Source organism: Erythranthe guttata, chromosome 4, assembly GCF_056151865.1.
Source record: "Erythranthe guttata isolate IM_541 chromosome 4, IM_541, whole genome shotgun sequence".
NCBI lineage: Eukaryota > Viridiplantae > Streptophyta > Magnoliopsida > Lamiales > Phrymaceae > Erythranthe > Erythranthe guttata.
Window position 1 is genome coordinate 18,227,837 of NC_142536.1, and position 15,908 is coordinate 18,243,744.

The 15,908-nt window shown below is 37.8% G+C and overlaps 5 protein-coding genes across 6 annotated transcripts; 2 read left to right on the plus strand and 3 right to left on the minus strand.

The window, feature by feature from the left end:
* Positions 1-285: 285 nt before the first annotated feature.
* On the plus strand, positions 286-2,249 carry LOC105949174 (3-ketoacyl-CoA synthase 12). Its single transcript, XM_012972462.2, has one exon. It carries the CDS (start codon positions 445-447, stop codon positions 1,834-1,836), a length of 1,392 nt encoding a protein of 463 aa, XP_012827916.2. The 5' UTR covers positions 286-444; the 3' UTR covers positions 1,837-2,249.
* Positions 2,250-4,305: 2,056 nt separating this feature from the next.
* Positions 4,306-6,856, minus strand: LOC105949083 (cytochrome P450 93B2). The gene is made up of 3 exons (XM_088817162.1): positions 6,663-6,856; positions 5,536-6,599; positions 4,306-5,091 (listed from the first exon to the last, which is right to left on the minus strand). The coding sequence occupies exons 2-3, from the start codon at positions 6,442-6,444 to the stop codon at positions 4,453-4,455; spliced, it is 1,548 nt and encodes a 515-aa protein (XP_088673288.1). The 5' UTR covers positions 6,445-6,599; positions 6,663-6,856; the 3' UTR covers positions 4,306-4,452.
* Positions 6,857-7,808: 952 nt separating this feature from the next.
* On the plus strand, positions 7,809-10,342 carry NUDT9 (nudix hydrolase homolog 9). Of its 2 annotated transcripts, XM_012972353.2 has the most exons (9): positions 7,809-8,198; positions 8,290-8,364; positions 8,479-8,535; positions 8,761-8,843; positions 8,956-9,014; positions 9,105-9,253; positions 9,325-9,465; positions 9,704-9,862; positions 10,003-10,342. In XM_012972353.2, exons 1-9 carry the CDS (start codon positions 8,094-8,096, stop codon positions 10,096-10,098), a joined length of 924 nt encoding a protein of 307 aa, XP_012827807.2. In that variant the 5' UTR covers positions 7,809-8,093; the 3' UTR covers positions 10,099-10,342. The 2 variants fall into 2 exon arrangements, with proteins under 2 accessions (XP_012827807.2, XP_088673289.1); XM_088817163.1 differs by lacking the exon at positions 8,479-8,535 and having other exon boundaries at positions 8,002-8,198.
* Positions 10,343-11,373: 1,031 nt separating this feature from the next.
* On the minus strand, positions 11,374-12,519 carry LOC148771323 (uncharacterized). Its single transcript, XM_088817592.1, has one exon. The coding sequence runs from the start codon at positions 12,517-12,519 to the stop codon at positions 11,374-11,376; it is 1,146 nt and encodes a 381-aa protein (XP_088673718.1).
* A 232-nt stretch (positions 12,520-12,751) lies between these two features.
* On the minus strand, positions 12,752-14,705 carry LOC105976139 (PKS-NRPS hybrid synthetase cheA-like). Its single transcript, XM_088817164.1, has 3 exons — positions 14,519-14,705; positions 13,450-14,189; positions 12,752-13,361 (listed from the first exon to the last, which is right to left on the minus strand). Exons 1-3 carry the CDS (start codon positions 14,543-14,545, stop codon positions 12,839-12,841), a joined length of 1,290 nt encoding a protein of 429 aa, XP_088673290.1. The 5' UTR covers positions 14,546-14,705; the 3' UTR covers positions 12,752-12,838.
* Between the last annotated feature and the right edge of the window lie 1,203 nt (positions 14,706-15,908).

The following is a 15,908-nucleotide window of genomic DNA, read 5'->3' on the forward strand; positions in this document are numbered from 1 at the left end:
GGCGGCGGCGTCGGGCGGCGTGAGGTTGACGGAGGGAGTTTTTGTGTTTGATTTTTTTTTTCTTTTTTTTTTATTTGGTTTTCAAATAGGTAATTTCAAAGAAAAATTAATGTAATTAGTATTTTGTATGAAAGGGTATTTTTGTACTTTTATTTTTATTTTGGTATTAAAGTAAGAAAAAACTTAAAAATATGTACTCAATTGTGGTTTTCAACTAGGTAGTATTCAACTAAGCAAAAATTAGTATTCAAAATAGTTGCCCCCTTTAATTAAAGGCAATGGTCACATGTGCAACTTGGACAACCTCCGATTGATGTAACTCGGTCGGGTTCACCCAATCCCATAATCCTTACTTATACCAAATCTTTTCTTTCAAATCCCTCATCAAAAATAAAATCAATCATTTCAAACATAACAACAATAAAAATAAAATTAAATCAAACAATGGATTTGTTCCTCGTATTCTTGTACTTTGTCGCTCTTATTCCTCTAATCTACACAGTATGGAACATTCTCGATCAAAGAAAGCATCAAAATTGCTACATACTCGACTACGAATGCTACAAAGCCGCCGACGAAAGAAAACTCAGTACAAAATTCAGCGGCGAGATTATCCGTCGAAACAAGCACCTCGGCATCGCCGACTACAAGTTCTTGTTGAAAGCTATCGTGAGCTCCGGCATCGGAGAGGAGACCTACGCGCCTAAGATGGTTTTCGACGGCCGAGAAGCCACTCCGTCGCTCTCCGACGGGGTACTCGAGATGGACGAGTTCTTCTCCGACAGCGTCGGAAAACTCCTCGCCCGAACCGGTATCCACCCCTCGGAGATCGACGTGCTCGTCGTGAACGTCTCGATGCTCGCCACGTGTCCGTCTCTTTCGGCTAGGATTATTAACAAGTACAAAATGAAGGAGGATATAAAAGTGTACAACCTCTCCGGAATGGGGTGCAGCGCCAGCTTGATCTCCGTCAACATAGTGCAGAACATATTTAAGAATCTACGGAATCGAAACGCCGTCGTCGTGACGTCGGAATCGCTGAGTTTGGGGTGGTACAATGGGAACGATAGATCCATGATACTAGCGAACTGCTTATTCCGAACCGGCGGCTGCGTTATGGTGCTGACGAATAAACCGGCGCTGAAGAGCCGAGCCATGCTCGAGCTGAAGCAGCTCGTCCGTACGCACCACGGCTCCAGAGACGAGTCGTACGGCTGCTGCATACAGAAGGAGGACGAAAACGGACTCGCCGGATTCCACCTCGGGAAGAATCTCCCTAAATCCGCAACCCGCGCCTTCGCCGACAACTTAAAACAGATCGCCCCCAGAATCCTCCCGGCGACCGAGCTCCTCCGCTTCGCCGCCGCGGTACTTTTCCACAAACTGAGCGGCGGCGCCGCAAGGCCGGTGATAAACTTCAAAAAAGGGGTGGAGCATTTCTGCCTGCATACAGGAGGGAAGGCGGTGATTGACGGAATAGCGGAGAATCTGGGGCTGAGCGAGGATGACGTGGAGCCGGCGAGGATGACGTTGCACAGATTCGGGAATACGTCGGCGAGCAGCCTGTGGTACGTGCTGGCTTACATGGCGGCGAAGGGGAGGCTGAAGAAGGGGGATAGGGTTTTCATGATTAGCTTCGGAGCTGGGTTCAAGTGCAACAGCTGTTTGTGGAAAGTCCTGAGAGACTTGGATGGGAGGAATAATGTGTGGGAAGATTCCATTCACACTTACCCGCGCACCAATTTGAATAACCCGTTTTTGGAGAAATACGGGTGGATCCATAACGAGGATTCGGGTCAGTTTCACTTACCCGATGATTACGAAATACCAGATTAATTCAATAATTCTTTATTTATTATAATAATATTTTATTAAGTGCAAATGACATTTATACCCTTGTGGTTTGAACTTTATTGCACATCACCACCTTTATTTGGAAATTTCATATTTCTGATGAGTGTGATTATTTACCTAGTGGAATATCATAGGGGGTGATGTGATTATATTGAAAGTATAAGAGGGTCATGTCCAAAAAGTTGAAACTTTAGGGGAGTTGAGTGCTATTTACCCTTTTATTAAATACTAATTTTTAAGTTTTTTTTTTTTTATATGAAAAGTGTATTTTACTGTGTGTGTGTGTGTGAGAGAGATTGTTATAGTATTACTGTTGACCCTTTATTCTTGGTTTCTATGAAATGTATATGTACCATTGTTTACACACATGAAATATATTCTGTTTGATCCTCTAATATATTTTAGGTGTCATTTATGTATGCTAAGACAATTATTTTATACACTTTACCCCCATTTTCGGATTCTTGCCGTTGCAATAGATTTAGGCCCCGTTTGGTTGCCAAGATAAGCCATGATTAACTAAATAGTTGGACTTAATTTGATGTTTGGTATCCTCAATAACTTGCCGGGTCGACCCGCCAAAATTATATAATCATGGTTTATCTTGTCTTATCTTGGCTTATCTTGCCTTTTAATGAGTTTTTTTTGTTGGACCTTTCAAGCTCCAATAAAATAATTGGGTCTCATTAGATTATTTAGTCTTATCTTGGCTAATCTTATCTTGTCAACCAAACGGGGCCTTAATGTATTCTCTTGTCGGGTCAAGGGATGGGAGTCCTGGGGGCGAGGGATTTCGCCTTTTGGTGCAAGATTTAATGTATTCTCACTTTCTCTTGGAATTTTAGAAAAAAAATAATTAATGATTTTTCATTTTCCTTCAATTAATAACAAACACAAGTTCAATTTTGGTATATATAGTTATATACATATATAAAAGACCAATTTCATCTTACCGTATTAAACATGTATCCAGCGCAAGATAACATTTTTAAATGTTTAAATGTTGTATTTTTTCGATAGATATTTTTAATAGTATAATTTAGTTAAGAAAAATTAAAAATACAAATTAAATTATATTTGAGGGGGTAAATGTTACAAACGATACTTCAAGGGGTTTAATGTTAGTAACATATACTTTAGGGGTGTAAAGTGGATTTAACCTAATAAATTATGAGTAGAAAATACAGTAATTATGAGAAATCACTGTATATTTTTCACCTGGGGTTATACATTAATTATTAATTAAAAACATAATAATGACGTAACTACTCTGGCATCCCCACACTTGAAAGGGAAATCATTAAATGTACGGAAGGGATCGCCTTCCACGTGTCTCAACAGCACCCACAGATAGAAAACTCATCCTCCTATATTTGTGGATGAAGGATTTCATGCTTTTGCATAAACTGTGATATTAATTTTGTTTATAACGTATTACTCCAATATATTATTTTTTGGATATTAACTAGTTAATTAATCAACGATTGAAAATATTAAAAAAAAAAAAAAGAATAAAGAAGCATAAATATAACAATTTGGATATGTAAATATTTTTTTTAAAATATAGAAATGTTTGAGTTATTCTTTAAAATGATTAAAGGGTCGAATATTCAAAAAAATAATATATGATTTTGAATTCAATTTGAAAAACTAATATAACAAAAGTATTAACTATTCTTTGGTATTTTGTTATGTTACAATTAAAATAGTTATTGAAAAGTACTCCAATATAAGACATAAATTATAAATATACCTCAAGAATGAAAATCACTTCAAAAGTTAATATATTGTGATATATTGATTTTGTTTGATTAAAATCCCAAAAAATAGATATAGGGATCATTTTTCGTGAGATATATAATTGGGGTGGACTTTGTATATTCTAAAATCCAGGGTGCAAACCGCAAATCAATATCAATTTCGAGGTCACCATATATTTATTGCCCACGAAAAAAAATCTAACAAAAAATAAAGCGTAAATAGGCCTCATGGCTCGTTTGGTTAATTGAATCGGATCAATAGGAGTTAGTTGTGGGCGCGTACTTTTACGGCAGACTTCCCTTTATACAAATCTTGTCAACTGAACGTGTTATTAGTCCCTACTAATAATTAGTAGTAGGGAATAGCACCAAACGAGCCCTTAGTCTGAAAATGTAATCTGGTTCGTTAAAGAATAGGTCCAAGTCCAACACAAGAAATATAAGCCTTCAATGGGCCGAATGAAAAGTAGCAAACCATTTTGGTCCGATGTTGTCTATTTGATATTTGAATTGGATCTAGTTGGTGAAAATCGAACAAATCAGATCGGAATTAGTATCTTTTCCAAAAAAAAATATTTTTTTTCCGGAAGTGAATAACTAATTCCAATTTCGTTGAAGAAAAACCCTAGATCGGATATTTTCGGATTAAAGAAGCTCTATACATATGATTCAATCACACACCATAACTCGATTTTCCCCCCAAATTTTATTCACTCACAAAATTCATAGAAAAGAGAATCACAGATTAATTAACTTTTATAGCACAAATTTAAAAAAAAGCATATAAATAACTTAATAAGTGATATAACATAATTGGGGATATATGAATTATGATACATCAATGCCCGAAAACAACAACCGGGTCGACCCGCGGGACCACGCAACAGATCAATTCGTTAGCCCGCGGGGCGGCCAATCCGGGTCGTTCCGTCATGTCGACCCGCCCGCAACCAACACCGTCGGGCAGTATCCAATCAAAGCACTGAATCATGGTCCCGATTACAAGCACCAGCTCCTGCAAGGCTAACATCATGCCCGGGCAGCCCCTCCTGCCCGAGCCAAAGGGCAGCAGCTCGAAATGCTGCCCCTTAACATCAACCGAGGCATTTTCTTCCTCCAAAAACCGCTCGGGCAGAAACTCCAACGGTGTTTTCCAGTACTCAGGGTTCCGCCCCATCGACCAGTTGTTGACGAACAATAGGGTTTTGGCGGAGACTTTGTAGCCGTTGATCGTGCAATCGGACGACGATATTCTCGTGATCATTGGAATCGGAGGGTGGAGGCGGAAAGTCTCCTTGATGATTGCCATGAGGTAAGGGAGATTGGGCGCATCCGATTCCTCCACCAATCTGTCCGAACCTACGACTTCCTCTATCTCTTGTTGGGCTTTCTTTAGTATTCTAGGGTTGTTGATTAGCTCCGCGATTGCCCATTCCGTGGCGATCGATGTTGTGTCGGTGCCGGCGGTGAAGAAATCCTTCACAATAATATCCGACACATGAATCAATATTGTAATCTTAAAAACTCGTATTTTTTGTTAGTGTAAGGCCGTGTGTTCGGTTCGGTTCCTGATGAAAATCGAATTGTAATGATCGGAGATCCAATAAATAATTTCTCAATTAGCCATGATAAGAGTCGTTTTTTTCCATAATTGATCGGAGAAAAGTTATTGGAATAACCAAACATTCAGTAAAGTATATAAAGTCCATAAAGTCCAGTTATTTAGTTAATCATGACAATTGACAAGTGTTACCAACCAAACGAGGCCAAAGTGTTTGTTCAGGATTATATAACTACACAAGTTAATATACTAGTTGAAGCATTAACACCTTAACTAATGATTAAGCTAATTACTCCCTAATTAGTAATTAGTCATTAATTATTATTATTAATGGTAATATGTATAGAACAAAGATCTTACCAAAATCAAAGCTTTGAGATGTTTCCTGGTGAACTCGACCTCCGATTTACCACTCTCCATAATATCCAAGAACAAATCAAGAAAATCATTGGCCTCCTCTACCCCGCCGCCGCGGCTCCGCCGCAGCTCCTCCCGGTCGGAGATAATCTTCTCCAAGAAAGCATCATACCTCCGGTGAATATCGAGGGCCCTCTTCTTTATCCCCTGCAAATCGAACCTCCTGCAAAACCACACGATATCCGAAACATTAAACTCCCCGAATATCTGCGTCACCTCCCGGAACACCGTCCGCGCCCCCTCCGCCGCCTCCCCCTCCGTCTCCGACGACCTGATTCCCAGCATCATCACCGAGATCACGTTGCTCGTCAGCTTTAGAAGCTCTTCGGTGAGGTTCACAAACTCGCCGGATTTGCCCTTCTGCATGAGGATTGACAGAAAATTCTTGACTTCCGATGTACGGACGAGCTGAAAGTGGCGGAGGTTTTTCGGGCCGAGGAGCTCGGTGGTGCAGAGTTTCTTGATGTACCGCCAGTAGGGCCCGTTCGGGCTGAAGGCGAAGGAGGAGCCGTAGCCGTAGGTGATGATGTCGATGGCGGTGGAGTTCTGGCGGGAGGAGAAGACGAGGTCGTGGGTTTTGAGGGATTCTCTGGCGAGGTCGGCGGAGGAGACGACGGCGCAGGGGACGGAGCCCAGGCGGAGGTGGAGGATCGGGCCGTGACGGAGGGACAGATCGTGGAAGGTTTGGTGGAGGCGTGGCCCGAGGAGGTGGAGGTGTCCGATGATGGGGAGGCCGACTGGGCCCGGAGGGGAGGAGGGGCGGCGGCGTTTAACGAGGTGGAGGAGGAGGAGGGTGGCGGAGAGGACGATGAGGGTGGCGTAGCCGTGGAGTGATATTTCCACTTGGTCCATCTTGCATGTATGTTATGACGCGTGTGGCTTCACTTTATACTTTTTAGGAAGGAGAGAGAGAGAGAGAGACCTTTATTATTTATTTAGTTATTATTTTTTTGTTGGGAGAAATTAATTAGGTGATTAGGGAAATGGTCTCATACCACTAATTTGATCTTGTCATATTGACAATAGTCAAGACTCAATTAAAAAAAAGGGTTTTGAAAAAAAAACCGAACTTTTAAAAATTAAAATCGCATCGAAAATCAGAATCTAATATGTATTTTACAATTCCGTCCCAAAGAAATTCGAAAAAAATAGACATCCCAAATTTTAGAATTCAAAAGAAAAATATAATCATATCAAAATTGGAAATATTCGGATTGAAGTTGGATTCGAAGTTCCGTTCCAATTGCTACCCTAGTTGTGAGATAAAATTTCATTTGGAATGTTAGGTGTTATAGTTGTGAGAAAATTTGTTTTGGACCGTTAGGTTTTGAAATGCATATTTTTCTTAAAAATTTAAGCAATAGGAAAAATGAAAAGCAACAATTTGTTTCTAAGAATTGTTGAAAGAAATTAAATTCTGAACGGAACGCCCTGCGATATGCATAAAATCAGTTGTTGCTCAATTTACTACGCATGTATAATTTCTTTTTTTGTAAACTAACTTAATTATGGAGTAATCAAGATTAACACGGATTTAGATGCGTAGTTTGGGTCTATGAAACTAACTTAATTGTGGGTGGTTTGAATCTTGAAGAGAATTGATCAAGCAGTCAAGTTAGGGTTCTAGGTGGCAAGTGAAATGAGTTAACTCCGTTAGGAATATGCTTTATACGGAGCTTAAGTCCGACAAATTTCATTAACAATAACTATCTACATGAGCTGACACCTTGTTATTGGATGAGAGAAGGAAAGACAGCTGTAACTGCTAAGCTCATTCCAAAAGATTATATGAATTATGAAGCATGTATATATAGGATCCTGTTACCTCATTAGTGAGTTAGTTAGAACACACGTTACAAACATAAAATGTAAGGAAATAGAGATATGTAGAGAGAGAAGTAGCGGAAAAAAATCTATAGAAACTGAGTTAGGGTTAATAGTTGCTCACTCTTTTTGTGGATGTAGATCATTCTGATCGAGCAACATTAAATCGTTCTTGTTCAATTGTTTGATTCAAACTTTCAGCTATTGCATGATAATTACGGCCCTTAGCTCATCTCTTGAATCTATATAGAAGATTGATCGAATTGTTGCTAATTTCTTAAAAAAATCTTTCGTAAAATATTTGACAAGAGTGGGAATTAGACAATCGAATCGGAATTATCAATTTTCAATTTGTTTAGTAGTAAAAACTACAATTCCCAAAAAAAAAATTCCTTCAAAATCTTAATGAATTCTAATACATCTTTCAATATTTCAAATTTTGTTCCAAAACCCAAATTGAAAAAAAAATCCGAAATCAAAACTTTGGAGTTCCAACGAAAAATATTGTTTTAAAATCGAAAATACTCATCACTCGATGGAATTCGGAGTTCCGTTCCAATTTTCACCCATAACTAATAGACTAATAGTTCCCATAGCCGAATGAAACGTGTGCCAAGTAGTAGTAGTAAGCTGGTTATTTCATCGAACAGTTGGCGGGCACTCTTGCTTTCGCCGCAATGGAGACGACGAAGTGCCCTTCGGAAACAGGCAATCACGACGACCACGATCTCCCCGCATTCAAACTCCTTCTATCGTGTCCGTTGGGTCTTTCTCCTTCTGAGGTATTCCTCTGTTCCCAAATCCCCTTTATTTATGCTTCCATATTTTTCTGCAATGGCAGCCGTTCCTCTGTGTTTTATTTTTCAATACCAGGTTTCAGTGGTGTTTGATCAGACTTATGATCGGATTCCCCATCCGAATGCCGGATTAGAAAGTTCAATTGCAGAGGTTTTTTTCTTCACTTGCCGATTTTGTATTTTTGCTGATCATTTTGTAAATTGTTCTAGAATGTTCAAATGCGAATTCAATTTTTAATTTTTTTAAAATTAATTTACTTGGTAGATATGGAGCGAGAGAATTCAGCAAAACCCATCTCTGTTCAATGGACTAAAATTCAGGGTATGATAATTTTTGTCTGCGTTCGATTAGTTTACTTCTGTAATCTCACAATTGTGTATAAAGTATACTTTGTGCTGTAAGTAGTTCAGTAGATAGTAGTTCTTTAGTTCTCCGAATTTAAAGTCGAAAAATGTGGTTTACAGTATAAGTTCATTGATGAAAATTCTGAACTGAGATTGTTTTCTGTTGCAATCGATATTATTTATTCAGTTCGTAACTTGACAGTACGGCGGCCACTCCCCGTGTAGCGGACTTGATCCTTCTCAGAAGACTCGCGTATGCCTTCAACTTGGCTTGACGGATTACCGGTCTCTCTCTCTCTCTCTCTCTCTCTCTCTCTCTCTCTCTCTCTCTCTCTCTCATGTTGCGTTGCTGCATTGTTATTGGTTATTATTTTTAACTTGATGGTTCTTGGCTCAGGACATTTGTGGGAACAAATTTGAATCCTCTGTGGGAAAGGTTTCTCGTTCCATCCGAAGGTAAATATTCTTAATTACAAAGTAATCTAATCTAAGACGTAAAAAAAAAAACACAAACCAGGTTTGAATTGCATAACTTTTTATTTGCAGACGATCAGATAAGGTGTCGACATACCTCTAATCCTCTCGGCAATGGTGCAATTGTGGAGACATCTGACGGAGAAATTGTTTTGCTGCAAAGAAGTAATAACGTCGGCGAATTCCCTGGCCACTTTGTTTTCCCGGGTGGCCATCCAGAGGTACTTTTTTTCTAAATTAAATCCAATTATCATCTTTACCGATAATATTGTAATGTTACAAATTTTGACAGCCCCAAGAAGTTGGCGTAGTAAGCCATCAGATCGATGGAGAGTTGACCCACGAGATGGTCAACAAAATGGTTTCTCAGGAAATGTTTGACAGCATTACTCGTGAAGTCGTTGAAGAAATCGGTGTTCCTGTTTCTACCCTGGTTAGTACTACACGTTTTGGTTAAAATGTTATTCGAAAGTATTTGAAACGAGTCCAGTTGATGCATTTGCTTATTGGGTCTTTCTGTCTACCTTTCGTGTTATCCCGTCAACAATAACAAAATCTTTTAAATTCCAAGAATATTCGTTTCAAAATTTTCCTTTTCAATGTTTCGATTATAGTTTTCTGCGGAGTTATATTAGACTGATGGATCTTTCGACACTTTCCGATTAATGCAGGGCAACCCCATCTTTATCGGGATATCTCAGAGGGTGTTGAATGTTAGACCGACGGCTTTTTTCTTCATTAAATGCAGTCTTCGGTCAGTTGAGATACAACGACTCTATTGCAATGCTCAAGATGGCTATGAATCAACCCATCTTTATACTATGCCAATGGTCAGTATATAATACTTTCTATTCTTTTTCACAATAAGCTATGACTATAAAACCTTCAGTTTCTGTAGTTATCTAAAAATCGAGAATTACAGAGGATATAATGGTAAATACTATACGTTGTTTATTTTTTCGATTTTCAGAGTAATTTGGGAAATTTTACATCGAAAATGCCGGGATGTCATCAAGGAGGGTTTGCTCTGTATATGTTGATGATAGACGATGCGAAGGAGAACTGAATCAAGATTCAAGACTGTCCTTTTCTTCTATGTTTTGCTGGTAATTTTCGTACTTAAAGCATGAGCATATTTTTCGTTTCATTTGCCGAATCATTTTATTTATCTGAAACCATTTTTAAATTCATTCATTTCAAATCGTTGAGTCCGTATGGTATATTTATGAACTGCTGTACTTTGAGCTATTTATCGAGTCGATATATTGTTTCAGATTTATTTATGTGAAATTATTTAAACTTTTTCTCGACATCCTCCTGGTGAAAATCAAATCTTTCAATTAACATACAATATATATTTTTTCCATTATTTCTCTTATGTTAAAAAGATTGTGAAATTTTGTGAAAAGTTGTGTCGAAAATGCAGACAATAGTGAAAAAATCCCACTTTTAATTGTCTACATTATGAAAATTTACAACTTTCTGTTAAGTGCTGCATAGTACAGTAAACTGAATTTTTAATTTTTAATTTTTAATTTTAAATAGCATTTAGTCTTTGATTTAATGTAATTAATGACAGTGATGGTATAACATAGCATTACATATACTATGAGAGTAGTTGTATTGGTTGTTTTGATATAGGAATAAAATATTACTTCTGAAATGCTATTCATAGTGCGGTTTTTACCGGCTTGCAGTGCGATTTATTTTAATTGTAACTTTCCTAAAAAAAAACCAAATTCGCCCGCTATTTCGTGTATAAATACACGAAATCCACTCAATCATTTCGTATCTTTTCACACGAAATATAAGTGTTTATTGTTATAGAACACGAAGGACGAAACTGTTAGATTGAAAAAAATCGTGTATTTCGTGTAAACGTACACGAAATGTGACATCATATTTCGTGGAGTTTTCTACGAAATGGAAGACAATATTTCGTAGATTTTTCCACGAAATATGAAGTGACATTTCGTGGAATTCAGTTGATTTATTTTTTAATTAACCAATTTATTTCAGACACTCAAATTGACCTAAAAATTCAAATACAAATACAAATTGAACTAGAATTCAAATACAACTACAAATTGATCTAAATTTCAAATACAAATACAAATTCAACTAGATTTCAGATACAACTACAAATTGAACTACCGACCAGACTTTAATTGTTCGTTTGATTTATTTTTTAATTAACCAATTTATTTCAGACACTCAAATTGACCTAAAAATTCAAATACAAATACAAATTGAACTAGAATTCAAATACAACTACAAATTGATATAAATTTCAAATACAAATACAAATTCAACTAGATTTCAGATACAACTACAAATTGAACTACCGACCAGACTTTAATTGTTCGTACAAGAGTAGTCGGGGTTTGTACGTTTTGAGTAAGTGCCTCAAGTTTTTAGCTCTATGGTGTACCCATGCCGGATGGATTGGTGGTAGTGGACTATTCGCGACCAAATTAACAAACATGAAATGATTGTTGTGCAATGTCACAACAATCATACATGATAAGTGACCACTGCCAAACATAGGAAGGTAAGTCATACTCCCTACTTGAGTCAAAAGTACAACTAATGCACTGTATCTGGTAGCAATGGCCAATCCCATTTCACTCATGTCCATCCAATAAGCTTGTGGACAAGGCCCTGAGGTCCAGTCACACTTGCGTATGACCTCAACGTATCCGGTACTGCCAAACATCGCCGTGTAGACACTAGCATGCTCGTATAACTCAATAAGCAACTCTCCTCTCACTTGCGGCCATCTTTCTTGATCCCCGTACACGGCTTGAGCAACGCACCGGTACCCACAGTTGCCATCCGCCATCACGTTAACATAATCTTGAATAAGACGGACCATAAATCTGGGCACGAAAGAATAAAAGTCGATTCCTTCATGTGCAGGTATTGTAGGGGCAGCAGATTCTTGTGTGGGAATACGAGAACCACGACCTTTCATCTTCGATTGAGGCGTTCCATCAGTGCTTCTCTCAACCTTTGCTTTAGGAATCTTTGCACCAGATGAGGTTTGGCGACTCTTGGAACCACAAGACGACTTAATTGTCTCCTCATCAATATGATACTGCCATCCAAAAGGGTCTCTCTTTGTCGAGTTATTCTTTGGTCGTCCTTTGGTCTTAACAAATGATGGCTCGGACAGATGCGACGTAGACGGATAAACGATGCCACGCAATGAGGCCACGGCATTTATCTTACTCGTGTAATTCATCTTCTTCAAATTGCAATTCAGGTCATCAATCTGTCTATCCACAATCTCCTCGCGGTTTACTTGATACTCAGGTAGCTCCGAAGGCTCAACTGCCATGGTACTCCAGAATGGATGCAAGTCTGAAATGACGAACGTGTCATTATCTTCCATTTTCTGCACAATTTTGCACGCGCATGGGAGCCCATGAGTATTCCAAAGATAGTGTGTGCAAATACTCGGATCTTGCATCGCCGGGGACTCCATCTCTTCATCCAATTTCTCTAATGCCAGATGCGTAACATAACAAATCAAACCCTGAAAACACGGCCATGATGCAGTATGCTTCCTTATCTTGGATGATAATGAAAAATCGCACTTCAGCTCACTAATTTGGATATAAACTTGGTCCCGAAGTTTGCCTTGCACGTTATCCAGACCTCCGGTCGAAGCATTTAATCAACCATTCGCTGAAGAATGAGCACTCTCCACCCTATCCAATTACAACAACAATCAGAGCATACAACGACAATCAAATTACAAAATAAATATTATTTTTATATAATATCTTTTATCATTTAAATAACTAAAACATGTAATACCTGTTGGTGCTCGTGTTGCCAAAATGATACACATTGCGAGTATAGGCTCGAACAAACTTCTCCTTGTATATCAACCACGTATCATTCAAATACTGTATCAGCCTAGGATACCCTGCATACCGTCCAACAATTTCATTGTAATTGTAATGATACTCTTCTTCGGTTTCTGATTTCACCAGCTTAGCCCACAGCACACGTCGGAATATTAGACCTTGGTCCTTGTTGCCTCCCATAAATTTCGTCGCATTTGCCTCAACATTTCTGTTTATATGGAATATACACAACATATGATACGAAAATGGGAAGACATTTGGCAGTGCTTTCAAAAGACCCAACTCTCTGTCTGTCAAGATCGCATCAGGTTCGACACCATCTAGCAACTCTTTCAAACAATTCAAAGTCCACTCGTAGGTGTCTGCATCTTCATGCGACATAAATGCAACAGCAATTGTAAAATTCCTCCCAACTGGAGTTATCCCAATTATTTCCAAAAGAGGCATTCCATACCTACAACAATGTTGTTTTTACTTATTTAAACAATACAAGACATTAAAACACAATAATCGTAATTTAAACAATCGTAATTTTTACTTACTTATTGGTTTTGTATGTGCAGTCCATCAATATAACATACGGGAACAGCCGTAATAACTTAATAGATTCGGGACATGCAAACATAATATCTGTAATCGTGTTGCTCGTTTCACTATCGACGCGATGCCAATATCGATACTCGCCTTTTTGAAAGTTATGCATCATAAACTGAATAACAGTCATGCCCTCCATTTCCTCAGATTTAATCTTGGCCAACTCATTGTAAACATGCTTCATAGAGGTTTGTATCGTCGGATCATCTTTCCTCAGTCTATCCATGATCAACATTGGCTTCACGTGAGAATTTCGCAATTCTTTAATTCTTGCTTTCTGTTGTGGAGTTATACGACTAGTCGTACCTTGTCCGTGAGGAAACAAAGCCGGACGATGACTATGCCTGCCATCGCTGACAGTCAACCGCCATAATTCATCAAACCTTGACCTTTTGCCAATCAATTTGAACGGACAACCACATTTTTTTGTTCCTGTGTTTCTAGGATCTTCCATATCGATATTCGTTTGTCGGCCATGTCCGTATTTGTCACACGTCATGTACTGTGCATTCTCCCTTCTAGACTGACAAATCAAACGGTGACAATGACTAACTGCAGTTTCTTTCGCCCAGTTGATTAATTTTTCCCTACTGCCGAACACAATATCAACTTGGAAGAAGTGAGAGAAATCTTCATATTCATTTTGATCCAAAACCGAGGGATCAAAATACAAATTGTCGTCATATGGCTGCGTAAATACAAAAAAAAGGTTAGATACTTGCACAAAAAAAATTAATAACCATACTAGGTATTTCGTGTACAATTACACGAAATATATGTATACATTTCGTGTAGTACTGCACGAAATGAATAACAAAACAGTTTTACTGTTATTTCGTGTGACTTTACACGAAATAATAGGTATAATTTCGTAGTATTGTACACGAAATGACTGGAAAACACGAATAAAGTGTTCATTTCGTGCAAAACACCACGAAATGACTTGAATAATTTCGTGATATTCTACACGAAACGACTGAAAATCGAAAAAAATCACACTAAAACGTATTTTTTTACCTCATTTACGGGATCGATGTTGGCCATCTTGATAATCGTTGGGTTTTAACTGATTTCTACGAAAACAAATCACGATCTACGAAAGTCGAAATATTTGGAGGTTGAGAGGATTTTGTAAAAGGTTAAAGTGTTTTTTGACAAATGAATTATTTCGCACTGTAGCTGGAAAAAATCGCACTGATAATAGCAACCCCCATATTACTTAGAATATGACACAACTTAACAACTCTTTTGCCCATCCCTCACACTTGGTCAACTAGTTGATGAAATCAGGATTTCACCGGAGGGCCCGAATATATACGTAAAAAATGTAAATAAAAAATAACGTATGCCAAGAGTGGCGAGTTTAGGGTATTGTTACAGGATGGACTTAAATTTCAAGGGTTTAAGATTTTTTTTTCCAAAAAAATTAGAGGATAAAAAAATAAAAAGTTAACAATTTTTTTTTTTTGCAGTTAATTTTGGATTTTGAATGAACTAAATAATAAAAATTGCATAGACTTAATAAATATGTATATGTAATATAGTGGATAGTGGATTTTTTTTTTTAAATTGAGGATAGGTTTGAGTCCACTCTTATCCAATGGTGGACTCAACCGATTTGTTCGACCCTACACCCGGTGAAAAATACCGGGTGGGTCTTCTGCTGCCACGTTTCTCTTTTTTTGTATTTGATAATAGATTTCCCGCTAGGGTTCACCTTTAGGAGTTTTAGAAAAATAAAAAAAAGAACACGTGGCAGCAGAAGACTCACCCGGTGTTTTTCACCGGGTATAGGGTCGAAGGAACCGACTCAACCCTAGTTTCAAGTCACAATTTGAACTTCTTTAACCTATTGGTTAGATTCATTTAATATTTTTCTTTGATTAAACTATACTAGATTTGTACAAAATTAGATTGTAAAAAATTATAGAAGCACAATATAAAGACAATGAATTATAAACGCATATATAGTAGTAAAAAAACTAAAATTTGAGGGGTCCATGGACCCCCTGGCCCTACATTAGCTTCCTGCCGTGGTCAACCATCCCTACCCAACCCACACACACCCCCACAACATTTTATTGTCTAGTGCAAATATGGAGTCCTCATTTGAGAGATGTCATCATCAATTAGTTGAAGTTGAAATATTTGTGGATGTGTTCATCGTGCATGAATGTATGGATAAAAAGGAATCGTTGACTTTCAAAATGCAAAGAAAAGACAAAATCAAGCTTCATAAATTTATTAGAGTTGATATTTCCATGACGTGATATATAGGTCTCCAATTTGAATTTTCTTTTAAACAATTTGTCTACTCTTTTAAATCATTAATTAATATTATTCAATTTTCAAAGATTGGCATAATTTTTTCCTTGAAGCTTGTAATCAGCAAACAATTTACATATGT

Bases quoted from the DNA above. Each gene is read 5' to 3' on its own strand.
- LOC105949083 (XM_088817162.1), bottom strand. From the start codon at position 6,444: ATGGACCAAGTGGAAATATCACTCCACGGCTACGCCACCCTCATCGTC. The intron at 5,092-5,535 runs GTAAGATCTTTG...ATTATTGTGAAG, and splicing joins ATCTCAAAGCTTTGATTTTG to GATTTCTTCACCGCCGGCAC.
- LOC105949174 (XM_012972462.2), top strand. From the start codon at position 445: ATGGATTTGTTCCTCGTATTCTTGTACTTTGTCGCTCTTATTCCTCTA.
- LOC148771323 (XM_088817592.1), bottom strand. From the start codon at position 12,519: ATGGAGTCCCCGGCGATGCAAGATCCGAGTATTTGCACACACTATCTT.
- LOC105976139 (XM_088817164.1), bottom strand. From the start codon at position 14,545: ATGGCCAACATCGATCCCGTAAATGAG. The intron at 14,190-14,518 runs GTAAAAAAATAC...GTATTTACGCAG, and splicing joins ACATCGATCCCGTAAATGAG to CCATATGACGACAATTTGTA. The intron at 13,362-13,449 runs GTAAGTAAAAAT...ACATTGTTGTAG, and splicing joins TGCACATACAAAACCAATAA to GTATGGAATGCCTCTTTTGG.
- NUDT9 (XM_012972353.2), top strand. From the start codon at position 8,094: ATGGAGACGACGAAGTGCCCTTCGGAAACAGGCAATCACGACGACCAC. The intron at 8,844-8,955 runs GTCTCTCTCTCT...TTCTTGGCTCAG, and splicing joins CTTGGCTTGACGGATTACCG to GACATTTGTGGGAACAAATT. The intron at 9,254-9,324 runs GTACTTTTTTTC...AAATTTTGACAG, and splicing joins TCCCGGGTGGCCATCCAGAG to CCCCAAGAAGTTGGCGTAGT.